Source organism: Rhineura floridana, chromosome 7 (genome assembly GCF_030035675.1).
Source record: "Rhineura floridana isolate rRhiFlo1 chromosome 7, rRhiFlo1.hap2, whole genome shotgun sequence".
Lineage (NCBI taxonomy): Eukaryota > Metazoa > Chordata > Lepidosauria > Squamata > Rhineuridae > Rhineura > Rhineura floridana.
In genome coordinates this window covers 84,689,244-84,706,693 of record NC_084486.1, presented here as the reverse complement: position 1 = coordinate 84,706,693, position 17,450 = coordinate 84,689,244, and the positions used below count along the sequence as shown (strand labels likewise).

At 44.4% G+C, this 17,450-nt stretch overlaps 1 protein-coding gene across 4 annotated transcripts in view; it reads left to right on the top strand.

Annotated features, from left to right (window-relative positions):
• Positions 1-17,450, top strand: part of SUFU (SUFU negative regulator of hedgehog signaling) — a 158,050-nt gene that overhangs the window by 24,607 nt on the left and 115,993 nt on the right. For all 4 annotated transcript variants that reach the window (XR_009764028.1, XM_061636155.1, XM_061636154.1 and 1 more), the window contains exon 3: positions 2,482-2,618. Coding sequence is in view for 3 of the 4 variants with exons in the window: in XM_061636155.1 (XP_061492139.1) it covers positions 2,482-2,618 (137 nt within the window). In the remaining variant the exon portion in view is untranslated. The remainder of the gene's footprint in view (positions 1-2,481; positions 2,619-17,450) is intronic.

Genomic DNA, 17,450 nt, shown 5'->3' with positions numbered 1-17,450 from the left:
TATGAGGTGGGGGAGCTGGGGATGCTCCTATCCAGTAGAAGATAGCTGATTTTTCAGTTTCCCATATGGGGCTTCTGTAAAGGTGTTGGCAGAGCATTGGCTGGTACAGGGCTCTGGGAATCCAGCAATCTTCTCAAAACTTAGAGAGATTTTTTTCTTTTTCTATAGAGAGCCATAATTGCAACTTTCATCTATTTTAAAGAAGCAGCTGTATATCTGTAGTATGGAGTGTGTTGATAACACACTGCATGCTTTTATTGCTAGGCAAATTTAGGAGTTCCAAGCATGATATTCAGTATTTTAGTTGTAGCTTTCTGAAGGCATATGTCTGTTTTTCGTTGTTTGTTTTTTTAAATTATTTTGATAATTACTTGTAAGACTCAACACAGTCTAGAGTACAAATGATAATTGTTAATCCATTCCAGAATACCTATAATTGTAGAAACATAACATAATGATCCCCCTTTAGGATGCACCCCTTAACATGGTGAGGGGGTTTGAGTGTTGGAGAAGCTGAGAGCAGTGCTATCAGGAGTCTAGACCAAGAGGCTAGACTTGTAGCAGGGGCACCCAAGGCAGAATGGTCAAAGCTGAGACACCAGACTAAGATGCATCCAAACTCAGAGGAAGGCAATGGTAAACCACCTCTGAATACCTCTTACCACGAAAACCCTATGAACAGAGTATCCAAAATGCAACACGAGATAGTGCTGGAAGATGAGACCCCCACGTCAGAAGGCACTCACCAATCTACTGGGGAAGAACAAAGGACAAGTACGAGTAGCGCTGTGACTAATGATGCAGCTGGGTCAAAGCCGCCTTGAGGGCCTTTTGGCCAAAAGGTGGCATAGAAATAGAATAAATAAATAAATATGCCAAAATGGCTTCTAAGCAGTTTGCAACATAAAATCACTTTTAAAATACAAACATAATTAAAATACCAAATTACAATTCAATTAAAACCTTAAAGGTTCCTTAATTAAAATATACAATAAAACAAACCAGTTAAAAACATAACAATTAAAACAGCTAAAAACAATCAAACCAGTTAATAAAATTGGAAGTCAAGTGCTTGCTTAAACAGGTGTGTGTTCAGGAGCCAGCAGAATACCAGTACAAATGGAATTTCACGTATTTCAACAGGGAAGGCATTCCATAACACTGGTGCCACCAATGAAAAAGTGCACCTCTGTGTTACTACAAATAATCATCAGGTGATGGCAAAACTAACTGTGTTCCATTTGTTGAACGTAATGCCCTTACTGGGCAATGAAGTTATCTGTATCCAGGGAGTAGTCCCAGCCACCTTGAAAGAGGCTGTGATCTGACGACCCTTGAAAAAACCCACTCTGGACCCATTGGTTTGTGACAACTACTGCCCAGTTGCAAAATACTCCCTTTTTAGGGAAGGAGATTGAGAGGGTTGTGGTGCAGCAACGGCAAGTACTCTTGGATGAAACGTGGAGTGCAACCCTGTTATTCTTACTTGATCTCTTGGTGGCTTTTGATATCATTTACCGTGGTATCCTTCTGGACCGATTTAATGAGATAGGTATTGGAGGCACTGTTTTACAGTGGTTCTGATCCTATTTCCAGGGTCATTTTCAGAGAATAGCATTGGGTGATTGTCTTTCAGCCCCTTGGCAGTTGTGCTGTGGGATGCAGCAGGATACCATCTTGTCCCCCATGCTGTTTAACATCTATATGAAGCCCCTGGAAGCAGTCATGAGCAGATTTGGGGCAAGGTGTCAGCAGCATGCTGATGATACCCAGCTCTGTTTCTCTGTAACATCTGAATCGGGAGAGGTCGTGCAAGCCCTGGACGGTGGACTAGATGAGGGCCAATAAACAGAGTCTGAATCCTATATAAGCAGTATATAAATCAAAATACTAACGTCTAGCATCTTTCTCTCAGCCTTATATAGTTGATCAGTTTTGCCATTACACCACGCTTCCACATTTTATTAATCCATTTATACATTTTTGGTTGTTTCCAATACTTTGCATATAACATTTGAACAACTGATACCATATAACTAGCCAATTCTTTTTATTGTATATTTTGTATAGATTAATCGAAATAATAATGTATCTTAGAGTATCCCAATGTTTTTCCTGTCATGATTGCTTTGCATTCCAGGTTTTGCCAGCTAATGTGTGTGAGAGAGAAAAGTAGGAGATATGGACCTCTGTCCATATCGATCCTCTGCTTTACTTTATTTTCATTATTATAGTTTCAGTAAATAAATAACATGTTGAAGCTGGGGAGGGCAGGAGGGCACTTAGATCTTGCTGAAATAATTAACTCTTGGTCTTGAACAAATTTTGATCAGATTTGCTGAGAAAAGTGTGGTGAAACACTTCTGTGTGGGTTCTTCCTATTCTTTCACCTTGCACAAGGAAAACAAATGACAGAGTGGCATTATAAGCTTGTCTGTTTCTGATGCTTTATTGTTGAAACCTTTTGTTAACTTCTTCCAGGTTTACTGGACCAGATGGGCCGAGTGGTTTTGGATTTGAACTGACATTTCGGCTTAAGCGTGAAACAGGGGAATCTGCACCACCTACATGGCCAGCAGAGTTAATGCAAGGATTAGCTAGATACGTCTTCCAATCAGGTACTTATTGAAGTGGCTTGTTTTATATCAGAAGGCTGGTGTTCTTTGAGGTAGTTCTTCTTTTTGCAATGTGCCTTGTCTGAGGCATCCAGCTTTTATTCCGTATACTTCTGACAAATACAGTTGTGAATTTCTGCATGACTGATCAAACAAATTATAATTCAAAATACTTCTTTTGCTGGGAGGAAAATGAATAGGACAAAAAGCTGCCATTTATACATTTGAGGCCTTCGAGACAGTTTCACGATTTTTGGATAACAAATATGGATAACAAATGTGACAAATTTGTCAAAGCTGTCTATGGTGACTCATGTTATGATCCTCACAGATTTTCCGTTTAAGGATTTGCTTAGGGTGGCACTGCCACCACTAAAGCTCAACTTTGTAGCCCTGCAAGCCTGACAAAAACACATTTTGTAGTAGAGAGCTTTAAATTCTGTGACTGTGAAATGAGGATTAATACAGGAATGTATGAATATTTTAGAATGTATGCATGGAGTTTGCAAAACTCAGATCTCTTCCTGTGTGCCTGACATTTTACACTGGCACTTAGGTGTATGTGTGTACTCCAATTTTTGTGCAGGATTGCCTCTAAATTGTGATCCTTGTAAATATTTTTGTGTTACATGGTTACACAACCATGATCAACAAAACTATAGAAGGGTAGATTTTTTAAAGTTTAGGCAAAGTGATATGTGACTCTTCATTTTTTCCCATTTTTAAATAAGTATTTATTTAGAGTGTAAAATATACAAATAATATAAACACATAAATTATCAGTAAATTCATAGGTAAGGTGCATAAGTATTTATATGTTGACTTAATTCTTATAAAGACACATACTTATGAAGGATAAATTTATAGATCAGCTTAAATCTTTTAAATATCTATAGTAGTCTACTCTTCATATATACAAATAACCCATAAAGGGAGTATTGCTGATTAAATTAATAAAAATTATAAACAAATGTTATGGTTCAAATATGAGCTATGTCATCATACCATATTGTTGCCACACCTTCTGTATTTCCCTTAATAAAAATGGATTAATTTGACCTTGCACTTCATTATTCTAGTTTTAAAAAACCTTAATTTTTCAATAAATCTATTGTCTGTCTAATAAAATTGATTAATTTCACTATATATGCCATATCCGAGATTTTAGCTAACCAGGCATTTATAGGGCTTTTCAATTTTTGGGTAAAACACTGTTTTTGCTGCTGTCAGTGAATGAGTTGTCATTTCCAAATCTCCCTTCGGTATAATACCTTAAAGTATTCAGACATTCTTACAACAGGATCTCTTAGGAGATCATGAGTCAAGATGCTTGTTGTTTCAACACAGATTCCCAAAAGGTCCTGTTCATTGGACATGCCCATATTACATGATTAAGGGTTGCCTAAAACTTCTGGAGTACTTAATGATCATCACAGTCTAGGTAAACAACTGATTTTGGGAAAGTAGGATAGTAGGGCCTTCTCTGTATAGAAGACCCTCTGCTGTTGTTTACTGTTAGAATACTGCAATCTCCAGCCTTGAATATTTCACTGTTATTCTCCTCTTCCTCCCCCTGCCAGATAATGCTGGGTTTGAGTAGCCAAATAAGTTTTTTTTTTTTTAGTGAATTGTCAGATTGTATTGAAATGGATTACAGAAGGCTTGAACTTCAAGAAACTACAAAGCTGAACATCTTTTAAAGTTATGCCAGCAAATTGAAAAATAGCTGTCTCCTCTTTGCTTTCAAGGATGGAAAGTACAAAGCCACAGCAGCCATTTACGCTACTGCTAATATTTGTTTGTCATTAAAAAACACACCCACATTTTTTTGTTCCTTCAGTTTATGAGCATGCCCAGACTTCATTGTGCTGTTTGGGGGGACGGGGACTGATTCCTCACCATAGTTCTTAAAAATATGTTTTTGTGCTTCTGTAAACATCATGTTCCCCCAGGCATGCTGGTCCTCTACCTTGTGCATGGCTGCCATTTTGGCTGCATCAGAAGTAGGGATGGGATCTACTGTTGGTGCCTGTTTGATTGCATTTTGTGGAACTGGCAGGCAGTTCTTTTTAGGTTACCTGTTTTCTGCTGTTCTTTGCTTTTACCATTCAGATTTTTTCCCTCCTAAAAAGTAATGATATTGTTAGCAACCCTTTCAGAAAGGAAAGTGGCTTTCCATGTGCCAAGTGCCCTCCCATCTTCCTCCTCCCCTCCTTTTCCTCCCCTTCCTTGCCCTCCTCCTAAATCATATTGGATCCTCCCCCAGCCCTGGGAGAAAGTGAGAGAGATTGCTTTAATGTAAAGCAGACACAGGCTAGTCAATTTCACATTAGCAAAGCAAAGAGCAGCCTGAGCAAAGCAAACACACAGGATGGTCAATTTCACTTTAGAGAAGCAATGACACAGGCTTGTCAGTTTAAAGTTAGCAAAGCAAAGAGGCAGGGTTAGTTTCACATTAGCAAAGCAAAGGAGGGGGGAGGGAGGGAGGGAGGGAGGGAGGGGGGCTCCATGACAAAACATTGGTGTGCATTTGGGGTATGTGTATATTAGCTGAGCATGTAGCTGAAGGTTTTTTTTAAAAAAGGTAGCTTCAAAGTCTGCTTTAGCTTTCGCTTGCTTCAAAATATTTTTAGTTCTGAACATTTTAAAACATGCTGCTCGTCTCCATGCAAGTCATTGAAGCATGAGACTTTCCCATGCAACTAAGTGGTTGATTTGGCCTAAGATGTGGTCTCCGGGGACATCTCTGGCCTGCAATATTAATCATGGGCTGCAGTGCCGGGCTGCTGTAAGTCTCTCAGCCCAGCCTTACAACTTGTGATAGGGGCATAACCGTGAACTATATTGCACAGATGTTGTATTTTACCCTCTCAATCCAACCTGCAAAAGGGGGGATAAAGGCAATGGATTTAACACAACAGGGTTGTCTGTCAGCTTCAGCCCAACTACAGTAGGGGTCAGATATCTCTGGGCAACATTGCAGGACTGTTGTAAACCATTTGAAGCCTGACCTGCAGTATCCAGGACTGTCTCTTCCAGCAACAGATCCTTCCAACCTGCAATTTAGGGACAATAAACTACATTTACTTTGGAGTTTGCATTAGTGGTGTTATGTTTTAAATGTTTCACACTAAATAAAAATGAACAGGAAATCTCTCTTTGCTGCTACTTCTGAGGAAAAAATATGGGAGTGGACACATTTGTTCCCAACCTCACCTACATAAAATTATTTACTGTCTCTATTGATGTGTCTATAGGTAGTGCTCTCTCCCATCCTTGGGGGCATTTAAAAATAGCTTTTTAATGTGAACCAGGAAGTTACCTATCCAGAACAATACAATTCTTTCTTCCATAATAGATGTACCCGTCCTCTTGTTCCAGCCACATCACTCTATTACTACCACCACCACCCCGTCAGCCATAAGTATGGGGCTGTTTTGGGAATGTTTCACCCGCTTAAGTTTCTTCTAAAGCTTTTTGTGTGTGTATCTGAAAAGCTTAAAATTTCCTTGACCGTGTTGATGGCTTTCTCTAGTTTATGAGCAGTAGCTCAGTATTAGTATATATGATGAGAATAACATTGTACTGTCTGCCTTGTGCCTGCTGAAAATTCTTACCTTTTGAATGTTCAAAGAGTTAATAGGCTAAGTTTTTATGTCTGTCAGCAGCACTTGCTAAGGTTGAGATGCTAATCATGTCTACTCAGAGTAAGTTGAATTCAATAGAACTTACTCCCAAGTAAGTAGCCTTAGGATTCACCCTAAGTAGTGGTGGCTACTTCCAGAGAATGATTAGGGAAAGAGAATACTGCTCCTTTGATAAGAATTTAAAAGTGATGTGCAGAGGTTTTTTAATGCATAAATGTTTTCCAGGTAGTATCTTAGATATCAATTTCTGTTTTTATGTATTGGGGCCCATGGTCCACAGATTGCCACCTTTGCTCTAAAACAGAGATGAGGAACTTGTGGTCCTCCAGATGTTGTTGGACTACAAACAATCATTCATTACAATTGGCCAAGCTGGCTGGCACTGATGGGAGTTGGAGTTCAGCAACATCTGATGGGCCACGGGTTCCCCATCCCTACTCTAAAATAATAAATCTAGAGTACACTGTGTGGACATCATATTCTTGTCTATGGGAGAAAGCACAACACATTGTAGAAACAGCTAATTTCTTTTTTGTATATGGAAAATGTATTTTCTTGTGACCATGGGATCTGGATTGCATTCTTGATCGTTGTGTGACAGTTCTCCCAAGTCTAACGAGTTCTTCTTTGTTTGGTTTTTAAACAGGCATGTTTCTTCTATCTTTATTTATAGTTGTAGATGACCCAAACTTAAAATATGCCTTTGAATTCCATTGCTTTGTGAAAAGCTATCACTTTGTAGTATGACCAAGGAATAGAACTTAAAGTAGTATTGTGCAAATAGTCCAGCTCTTCAATAGCAGCTTGTTCACTTTATCCCATACGAGCCTTTAGTATGTGCCTGGATGATTGTGATAACAGTCTGAAAGGGGAAGTGCGCTCAGTTCAAATGGTTTTGCACCGAGGTCATTGTGGTAGTGATAGGTTAGATCTAGACAATTAAGGGGACTTGGGGGGTCATATAAATTAAAACTGTCCCACTTTCCATTCATTCCTTCATTCTGCGGAACTAGAGTTGCTCTGTCAATCTGCTCTTGGGCCTGGTGGTAATACTGTTAAATACCAGGTCAATTCAGAATAAAACATTGTCATCCAGGACTTGATTCTGGGCGACAGGCTTGATTGACTTGGGCCTGGTTACCTGAAGAATTCCCTTCTACCTCTTGAGCCTACCCAAACCTTACAGTCTGTATCAGAGGCCTTCCTTTAGCTCCCATTGCTATCCAAGATTGGGCAGATCATGACCAGAAAGAGGGACTTTGCAGTTGTGATGTCTCCCACATTTTAGAATTTCCTGCCCAGAGAAGCTTGCCTAGCTCCTGCTCTGAAGTCTTTCCAGCACCAGGCAAAGTCCTTTAAAGAAAAAAAAATTGCACAGGCATTTCAATATGTTGAATAGTTTGTTTTAATTGGCTTTTATGATTTAGCCTAGCTTATTGAATGAATGCTGCTGTTCTTGTCTTATGTTCTATTGAATATTTTTTGTTCTTCTAATTGTATGTCATCAGATGCTTTTGCTGCAACGCAGCTCATAAACCTTCTAAATTAGATGCCATTGGCTTTCATTGACGTATAAGGGGTAAATGTTAGTAAGATTGTTGAAGATAACAAAACCTGTCCCAGAAACTGGGTCACGAAAGGCAAAAGTTGGATTTAGTTTCCATCCCTTCACTATCATTCAGGGAGGTGTAGCCATGCCTTCGCTCACTACCTGTCATAATGATGTACATTTTACTAGAATAAAATGAAAAAATTATGTATAATCTATATTAATACTGGTAGTTCCTGTATTTAAAAAAAAAGTAAAAAGGGACCTATTTTCTCCACTGGTGGGACTGCCAAGCAGTGACACAATTCTGGGAGACTGTATTTTTTGAGATTAATCAAATCACAAAAACAAAATTCAGTGTTAGTTCCCACACTAGCTCTTTTAGGAATTTGGGATGGACCAAATGTGGATGGGCTCAGTAAAAACGTAATGAACCATTTGCTCATTCTAGCAAGGATGATAATCACACAGTACTGAAAATAACTTAATGGAACAACACAAAAGGACGATATAACAAAATATGGTCTCTTGCTGTATCTGAAAAATTAACTGAAAAACTCCATTTAAGCAAAGACCAAATAAAGCCACCTTCCCTGAGATTTGGCAAGACTTTATTATATACTCAAACTCCAAAAACAGTGCTCACGGGACCCCTGCACAATATGCCAGTGTCTGGAACATTTAACCATATCTGCAGTAATTTTTTAAAAAATGCATGGTTTGTAAAACAATATTCCCAAGCTTCCTCTCTAAGAAAAGCAGAGAAAGAGACAAAACATTAATATTTATTTATTTATTTATTTTATTAAAAATATTTATAAGCCGCTCTATTTTCACAGAAACTCAGAGCGACGAACAACATAATAAAACATGTAGATAAAAGCACAAATACAGCAATAAAATTACAATCTCTATATTTAGAGGTCACAGTAAGCCCAATCCAATACTTAAAAACTCTAATTATTCATTTAAATTAAATGCAATCCGGAATAAAAACGTTTTAACCAGGCGGCGAAATGACAAAAGCGAAGAGGCAGAACGTATGTCCATGTCATGGCCCCGTCAGAGGACTCCTCAGATGAGGACGACTCGGGAGTAACAGCAGCAGACCCAGGAGCAGCAGGAGACACGGAGGAGCCTCCTGAGAATCCAGCTCCTTCTGCCCCTCAGCTGCAGAGCACCCCAGGGACAGCAGAGGCCCTGCAGCCAGACACAGACAGTGAACAGGATACTCCCCCCTCACCGGCAGAACGTAGACAGCAGAAGGTCAGGCAGAAGAGAGGCAGGCCTGTCTCCTTAAGGCCCAAACGCTGAGGGCTCACACCTGCTGTCCATCCTGCTCTTTATAAGGCACACCTTGGCTGCAGCTTGTTGCTGACTGCATCGTCAGGCGTGGCTTTGTGTAGACCTAGTTTCCCTGCAGCATCTCTTTGACTGACCTCCTTGGCAATTGATCCCGGACCTCCACTGACCTCGCTTCTGGACTTCTGACTCGGCAAGTACGCTTCAGATAGGCCTGGCAGATTTACAACCCGACTGCTGGCTAAGGACTTTCCTTCCCTGCCAAAGACCCAGGAATTTCCAGCCCCCCCTGACGCTGCTGATGTAGTGTAAAGCTGACAGTTTGCAGTCAGCCCAAACAAAGCAGGCAACAAAGGAGTGGGGGAAGTGCTGACCATGGAGCAACTCCAGCAGGAAAACTTGCTCATGCGCTCACAAGTAGACCAGCTGCTGTTGGCCGTCCAAGGCTTGCAAACCCAGCTAGCAGCAGCCCCACCCCCTCTCCCTACAGGGAGAGCCAAGTGCCCTGTGACTCTCCCAGAGAAATTTACTGGGGCTTCCGACCAGCTCTCAGCCTTCTTGGCCCAGGCCCAGCTCTTCATGGAGTTACGCCCAGAGGCCTTCCCAGATGATAACACCCGGGTGGGATTCTTGATTAACCTCTGCACCGGGGCGGCAGCTAGATGGGCCACGCCCCTGCTCCTCGAGCGGAGCCCTGTGCTCAACGACCTCGCCGCCTTCACCAGAGAACTGAAGGCTATGTTCGAGGACCCAGTCCAATCTGCCACAGCCAACCGCCGGATACGCAGGCTGCGGCAAGGCCGACGCCCCTTGGGGGAATATGTAACAGACTTTCGTCTATTGCAACAAACCCTGAGCTGGAACGAAGCCGCTCTCATGGACCAGTTTCAGGAGGGGCTGTCGGATGAGCTCCTGGATGAGCTAGCTAGGGTGGAGCGCCCTGGAACCCTGCAAGCCCTCATACGCCTGTGTCTCCAGATTGACGGGAGGCTGGAAAGCAGGCGTGCTGCCAACTGACCCCAGCCAGTCTACAGAGCATCAGCCCCAGTGGCTGGGCCCTTGGAGCCTGTCGGCAAGGACCCTACACCCCCGGCAGAACCGATGCAGCTGGGAGGGGCTCGGCCACGTCTCTCTGCGGCCGAAAAGCTGCGACGCCGGCAACAGAGCCTCTGGCTGTATTGTGGGGCCCCGGGACATTTTGCAGCCCAGTGTTCCGCGAAACGACCCACAGCCCCTGCCTCGGGAAACGCCCATGCCCCGGCCTTCACAGGCCCCTGAGCCGGGGCAACCTCATGGTTCAAGGGGCCTGCCACCTCAGTTCCTCACCGCCCAAGCATCTGACCGTGTTGATCGCACTGACAGTCCCCGGAAGGGGGACCCTGCAAGTACCCGCCATGCTGGACTCAGGATCCACCAACAATTTTATGGACGTGTCTGTGATGCGTCCTTCCCTGGCTCTCCCTGTCAGGTTCCTACCTGCTCGTGGTTACTGCCTGTCTCTAGGCACCACCAGGGACTCCACCAGTCCGGACCGCTCTCTCTTATGATTTCTCTCCCCGCTCTAGCACAGATCTCAACAGATCCCCCTGCTAGGCAACCACCAGTAACGTCCCAATACTAGTATTCCCAGAGACTCTGAATACTGGTATTGTTATTCTCTTCACCGCTGCCACCATTTGTTACAGTTCCCCTTCAGCCTTGGTCATTACCTTACCCTCCCTTCTGGTCTGTGAAACCCCAGCCAAGGATCAGGCCTTTGGTAAACCAAATTAAGTATTTATTACAGATAACAAAACTAACAAGATTAACAGGATTTCTTCTTAAGGCACATAAGCATATGGTTTTACTCAATACTAATCCGAACTCCACCTCCCTCCTTCTTCACTCTCTCCTGACAAACAACTCTCTCAAACCCCACCAAGCAATCCACTCTTTCTCTTCTCCCCCCTATTCCACAATTTACCACCTCACATTCACCCAGATTTACCTGTCATCCTTTCATTTATACTGTCAGCCATTTTAGACATTCAGCCAATCATCAAGCATTCTATTGCCCATTCACTCCCCCTCCTCTTTCACTACTTACCATGTATACTCTAAACAACCAACACTTACCATATATACACTAATATATAGGAACATCACATTTCCCCCCCCTTAAACAACGGCAGAGTATTATTCCTGTTCCAGGATTTATACGTCGCGTTAACAAATAAAAGTCTCTATGGGGAAAATGTCTTTCTTTGTTCCTCTGTCTGGTCACGTCACTGCAGTCCCAGCCACTTGCCTGGAAAGTCCATCGGCCAGTACATTGTCCTTGCCTTTTATGAACTGGAAGTCCACTTGATAGTCCTGTAGGGCCCAGGACCACCTCTGCAGCATAGTGTTATGGTTTTTCATAGTCTGCAACCATAACAAGGCCCGATGATCCGTAGTCACTGTGAATCTTCGTCCCCACACGTATGGGCGCAACTTGTTCAGTCCCCACACGACCGCTAGGCACTCCTTCTGGACCGACGAATAGTTTTTCTCCCTCGGCGTCAGCTTGCGACTCAGGTACGCCACTGGATGTCTGGTGCCTTCTCTCTCCTGCAGCAAGACGACTCCCAGCGCCAGGTCCGATGCATCTGTAGCCACGATGAATGGTTTCTCATAGTCTGGTGCTATTAATATGGGTCCTTGGCACAAGGCTTGCTTCAGTAGATCAAAAGCCTTCTGACATTCATCCATCCATACCACACGCTCAGAACACTTCTTCTTTGTTAATTCATGCAAGGGGGTTGCTATTTCCCCAAAATTTCTCACAAACTTCCTATAAAATCCAGCCACACCCAGAAATGCCCTTACTTGTTTTTTGGTTAAGGGGATCGGCCACGCTTGTATTGCCTCCACCTTGCTCCATAAGGGGGTGATTTTCCCACTCCCCACCTTATGTCCTAAATAGATTACTTCCTTTAGTCCAAACTGGCATTTCTTAGCTTTTATTGTGAGGCCTGCTTTTCTTAAGGCCTCCAATACTGTTGTCAGGTGTTGGACATGCTCAGGCACCGACTTGCTAAAAATGGCCACATCATCGATATAGGCCACTGCAAAATCTGACATGCCTCGCAACACAGTATTGATTAGCCTCTGAAATGAACTTGGTGAGTTCCTTAGTCCCATGGGTAAGGTCACAAACTCATATAACCCATCTGGTGTACTAAAGGCAGTTTTGGCTCTAGATTGTTCGTCTAGTTCCATTTGCCAAAATCCTTTACAGAGATCTAGTGTAGAGATAATGGTTGCTGCCCCCAATAACTCTAACATTGCATCTACCCTAGGCATAGGATACGCATCTGGGACAGTAATTTTATTGATTAGCCGATAATCAATGCAAAACCTTGTCGTTCCATCTTTTTTCGGAACCAGGACAATACTTGAGGCCCAGGGACTGATGGATTCCCTGATCACTCCTAATTCCAGCATCTCTTCCGCCTCCTTTTTGATCTCATTCAAAACTTTCCCATTCACACGGTACGGAACAGATCTGATTGGGGCATGATCTCCAGTATCAATGGAATGTATAACTATACTGGTTCGGCCAGGTTTGTTGCTAAAGAGATTCCTATAGGTTTTCAAAACTCTCAGAATCTCCTCTTTTACTTCCTCCTTCACCTCCTCTGACCATTCCACTTGATCTACCCCTCCTTTGTCTTTGCTTTCCTGTACCAAATCTGGAAGTTCAGGCCCACTTCCCTCAGGGAATAAGGTAACTTGCAACACCTTTGCATCCCTGGTATGGTAAGGCTTTAACATATTTACATGAACCACTTTGCTTTTGTTTAATTGGTCTGTGGTGATTACATACGTCACTGTGTCAAGCCTTTCTCTGATGGTATATGGTCCTTCCCAGTTAGCCTGTAATTTGTCATGTTTCCTGGGTATGAACGCCATAACCATATCTCCCACATCATACACACGTTCTCTGGCTGTTCTGTCATACCAGTAACTTTGCTTCTCCTGTGCATGACTCAAATTCTCTTTCACCACTTCCATCATTTGTTTCACTGGTTCACATTCACCCTTTCTCTCAGCAGGCATCCACAGTCTATATAAAATCCCATTCTCACACACAACTTGATTCCTCAGTTTGTCAGTGAAAGGAATCTGTTGGGTCAGCGCTTGTTCCTTTATCTGCTTCAGACTTATATCTTGATGCAGCTCTTCCCTGAATTGATCTGCTTCTTCCCCAGAGACCACTTGATACAGTTTGTCTTCTTCAGCAGGCCTGCTAGTGGTTGCTATGGTGACCTGAGGCTGGTTAACAGATTCCACCCTGTTTGTTTCAGCCCCCCTTAATATGGCTTCTTTTTCTCTGCCAATTTGCTGTCTGGTCACTACATATATTTTCCCCTGTGCCCCCATAACATCTCTTCCCAGTATTACTGGTTCTTGTTGCTGGGCATTAATGCCTACTTTATATCGGCCCTCTCGGCCTCTCCACGTCATATCCACCAGGGCCACAGGCAAACTTTCTGGTTGACCCCTCACTCCTTGGATAGTCACAGTTTCCTGAGGTAATATTACCTCAGATTTTATTAAATCTGGCCTCAGTAATGTCTGAGCAGCACCAGTGTCAAGCAATGCCCAATAAGTTGCCCCTTGTACACTCACTTCCTCTCTCAGACTTGAATCAAGGTCTGTTACTTCTGTCCAGTTTATCTGGCAAAACTGAACCTTTTTCGCTGCTTCTAAAGCCTTGGGCTCTGTTTTCACTGCCCTTGTCTGAGCAGGATTACTAATGGGGTTGGCAACCTCACATTGAAAACGTAGGTGCCCCGGTCTACCACATTTGTAGCATAATTTCTCCTCACTTTTAGGGTACACAGATCCACTCTGGGGTGTCCTGTGCCCTTCAGATTTTACTGGAGGACTCACTCGCTGTGGTACCACATCCCTTCTGCCAGCACTATATGGTCTGGGTTTAAACTCTCTTGATGTTTTCCCCACCCAGCCAGTTCTATTGGAGGCGAAGTGATCCGCCATCTCTGCGGCCTCCTGCACAGATGTAGGGGAACGGTCTTTGACCAGGAGCCTTATTTCTGGTGGTAACTGATGGTATAATTGATCCAGTATCATGAGGCTTTTCACCTCTTCCACTGACTGAGCTTTGGCACTACTCATCCACTTTCCAAATATATCCATCAACTTTGCTCCCAGTTCCACAAAAGACCTCCCTGTCTGTATCTGGCAATTTCTGAAAAGCTTTCTAAAATAATCAGGCCCCAGTCTGAGTCTTTTAAACACTGCTTCTTTGAATTCAGCATAGGTGACGGGCCTGTCTGAGGGGAAATATTGGTATACCTCAGCCAATTCCCCTTTAATCAGATTTGATAAATACTGCATGTATTTATCTTCAGGTAGCCCCCACAACTGAGCTGCTTTTTCAAAGGTGCTGAGGTAAATTTGAGGATCTTGACCAGGCTCATAGACAGCAAAGTCCTTTGGAGTAATTTTTATTTTTGCTCCATCTCTGTCTTTCCTTGTCTCCTCAGAGTGAAATTTCTCTCTATCAAATTTTAACTTTTCTACTTGTAATTCAGCATCCAATGCTCGTTGCTTCTCCCTCTCCTCAAACCCCAATCTCATTCTCTCAATTTCCAACTCCCTCTGTTTTTCCTTCTCTGCACCTTCCATCCTCAATCTCTCAGCTTCCATCTTCAATCTCTCAGCTTCCAACTCCCTCTGCTTGTCTTTTTCCTCAGCCTCCCATCTTAACTTCTCTCTCAAGTACTCTATATAAGCGGGATTGCTTAAATATCCTTCTGGGGTCTCTTTCCTGACAGGTTGTTTTTGCTGGGCAGTTGCAAATCCTATAAGTGCTACCCTCAATTCATCTACCCCTTTACCCTCGTGAGGTAAATTGAATGTTATGCTCTTCTCCACCAGCTCCTCTCTTTTCATTTTTATGTATTCAGCCATGGTGTTTGAGTTCACTCACTCTTTGCCACACACTCTTTGCCAGTCACTCTCACAAGAAATCTTGTTTTGTTATTTCTGTTTGCCACACCACTGTTCTGGATTCTCTAGTATTCGTATCTGGATTCTCTGTTGTTGGTATCCCACCGCTACTGACACCACGTGTGATGCGTCCTTCCCTGGCTCTCCCTGTCAGGTTCCTACCTGCTCGTGGTTACTGCCTGTCTCTAGGCACCACCAGGGACTCCACCAGTCCGGACCGCACTCTCTTATGGTTTACCTATCCGCTCTTGCACAGATCTCAACAGATCCCCCTGCTAGGCAACCACCAGTAACGTCCCAATACTAGTATTCCCAGAGACTCTGAATACTGGTATTGTTATTCTCTTCACCGCTGCCACCATTTGTTACAGTTCCCCTTCAGCCTTGGTCATTACCTTACCCTCCCTTCTGGTCTGTGAAACCCCAGCCAAGGATCAGGCCTTTGGTAAACCAAATTAAGTATTTATTACAGATAACAAAACTAACAAGATTAACAGGATTTCTTCTTAAGGCACATAAGCATATGGTTTTACTCAATACTAATCCGAACTCCACCTCCCTCCTTCTTCACTCTCTCCTGACAAACAACTCTCTCAAACCCCACCAAGCAATCCACTCTTTCTCTTCTCCCCCCTATTGCACAATTTACCACCTCACATTCACCCAGATTTACCTGTCATCCTTTCATTTATACTGTCAGCCATTTTAAACATTCAGCCAATCATCAAGCATTCTATTGCCCATTCACTCCCCCTCCTCTTTCACTACTTACCATGTATACTCTAAACAACCAGCACTTACCATATATACACTAATATATAGGAACATCACAGTGTCCTTTGCCAAGCTCCACCGGGTTCCTAGTCAACCCATTCACCGCCCCCTCCTGGTGGAGACTATTGATGGCCGGCTTCTCACCTCGGGCCCTGTAGTACAGGAGACAGTGCCGCTCGACATGGCCCTGGGGGAGCACGAGGAAAGCCTCCAGTTCTACCTGGCTGCCGCACCCCACTTCCCGGTCGTGCTGGGCCTGGCATGGCTCCAGCGGCATGACCCCATCGTCCAGTGGTCCACGGGCCGACTGACCCTCGGATCCCCCTATTGCCAAGCTAACTGCTGGAGGCCGAAGGAGCGCATCCTGATGACCCAGGAGGCAAGCTTCGTGCCCGCGGCCTTACCGGAACAGTACTGGGAGTTCGCGGACGTGTTTGGGAAGCAAGAGGCAGACCAGTTGCCACCCCATCGTCCTTACGACTGTCCCATTGATCTGCTCCCCGGACCCAAGATTCCCGTGGGCCGGCTTTATTCCCTGTCAGAACCTGAACTGGCAGCCCTCAGAGAGTTCCTCGACAAGAACCTGCGCTGAGGGTTCATTCGCCCTTCCACGTCCCCTGCAGCCGCCCCTGTCCTCTTTGTCAAAAAGAAATGTGGGGAACTCCGGCTGTGCAATGACTACCGCGCCCTCAACCAGATTACAGTTCGGAATCGCTACCCTCTGCCCCTGATCCCAGAACTGTTAGAGCGGCTGCGGGGCGCTCGCATTTTCACCAAACTAGACCTGAGAGGGGCCTACAACCTGGTGGGTATGCGGGAGGGCGATGAGTGGAAGACGGCCTTCCGCACCCGGTATGGGCACTTTGAGTACACCGTGATGCCGTTTGGCTTGTGCAACGCCCCTGCCGTCTTCCAGCACTTCATGAACGACATCTTCCGGGACCTCCTAGACCGCTTCCTGGTGATCTACTTGGATGACATCCTGATCTACTCGCGGAACCCCTCGGAACATAAGGAGCACGTTCGAGCAGTGCTGCAGCACCTGCGGGAGCACCGCCTCTTCGCCAAGCTCGAAAAATGCGCCTTTGACCTCACGGCCGTGGATTTCCTAGGCCATTGGATCTCGCCCTCAGGTATCCAGATGGACCCCGCCAAAATTGAGACCATCCTCCACTGGGCAGCTCCGCGAAGCCCCAAAGATGTGCGGCGCTTCTTGGGCTTCGCCAACTATTACCGCCGGTTCATCTCCCACTTCTCCGAACTCACCACGCCCATATCAGACCTGCTTCGAGGCAAAGAGAAGTTTGTTTGGACCGAGGCCGCTCAACAGGCCTTCCGGCGCCTCCAACACGCCTTTACATCTGAACCCATCCTCCAGCAACCCGACCCTACCCGACCTTACATAGTGCAGGCCGATGCATCTGATAAGGCAGTGGCAGTGGTCCTACTTCAGCCGGTGGGGAGCAAGCAGTCCCTGCTCCCCTGTGCGTTCCACTCCCGGAAACTCAACGCTTCGGAACAGAACTACACCATCTGGGAGAAGGAGTTACTGGCCATCAAAGT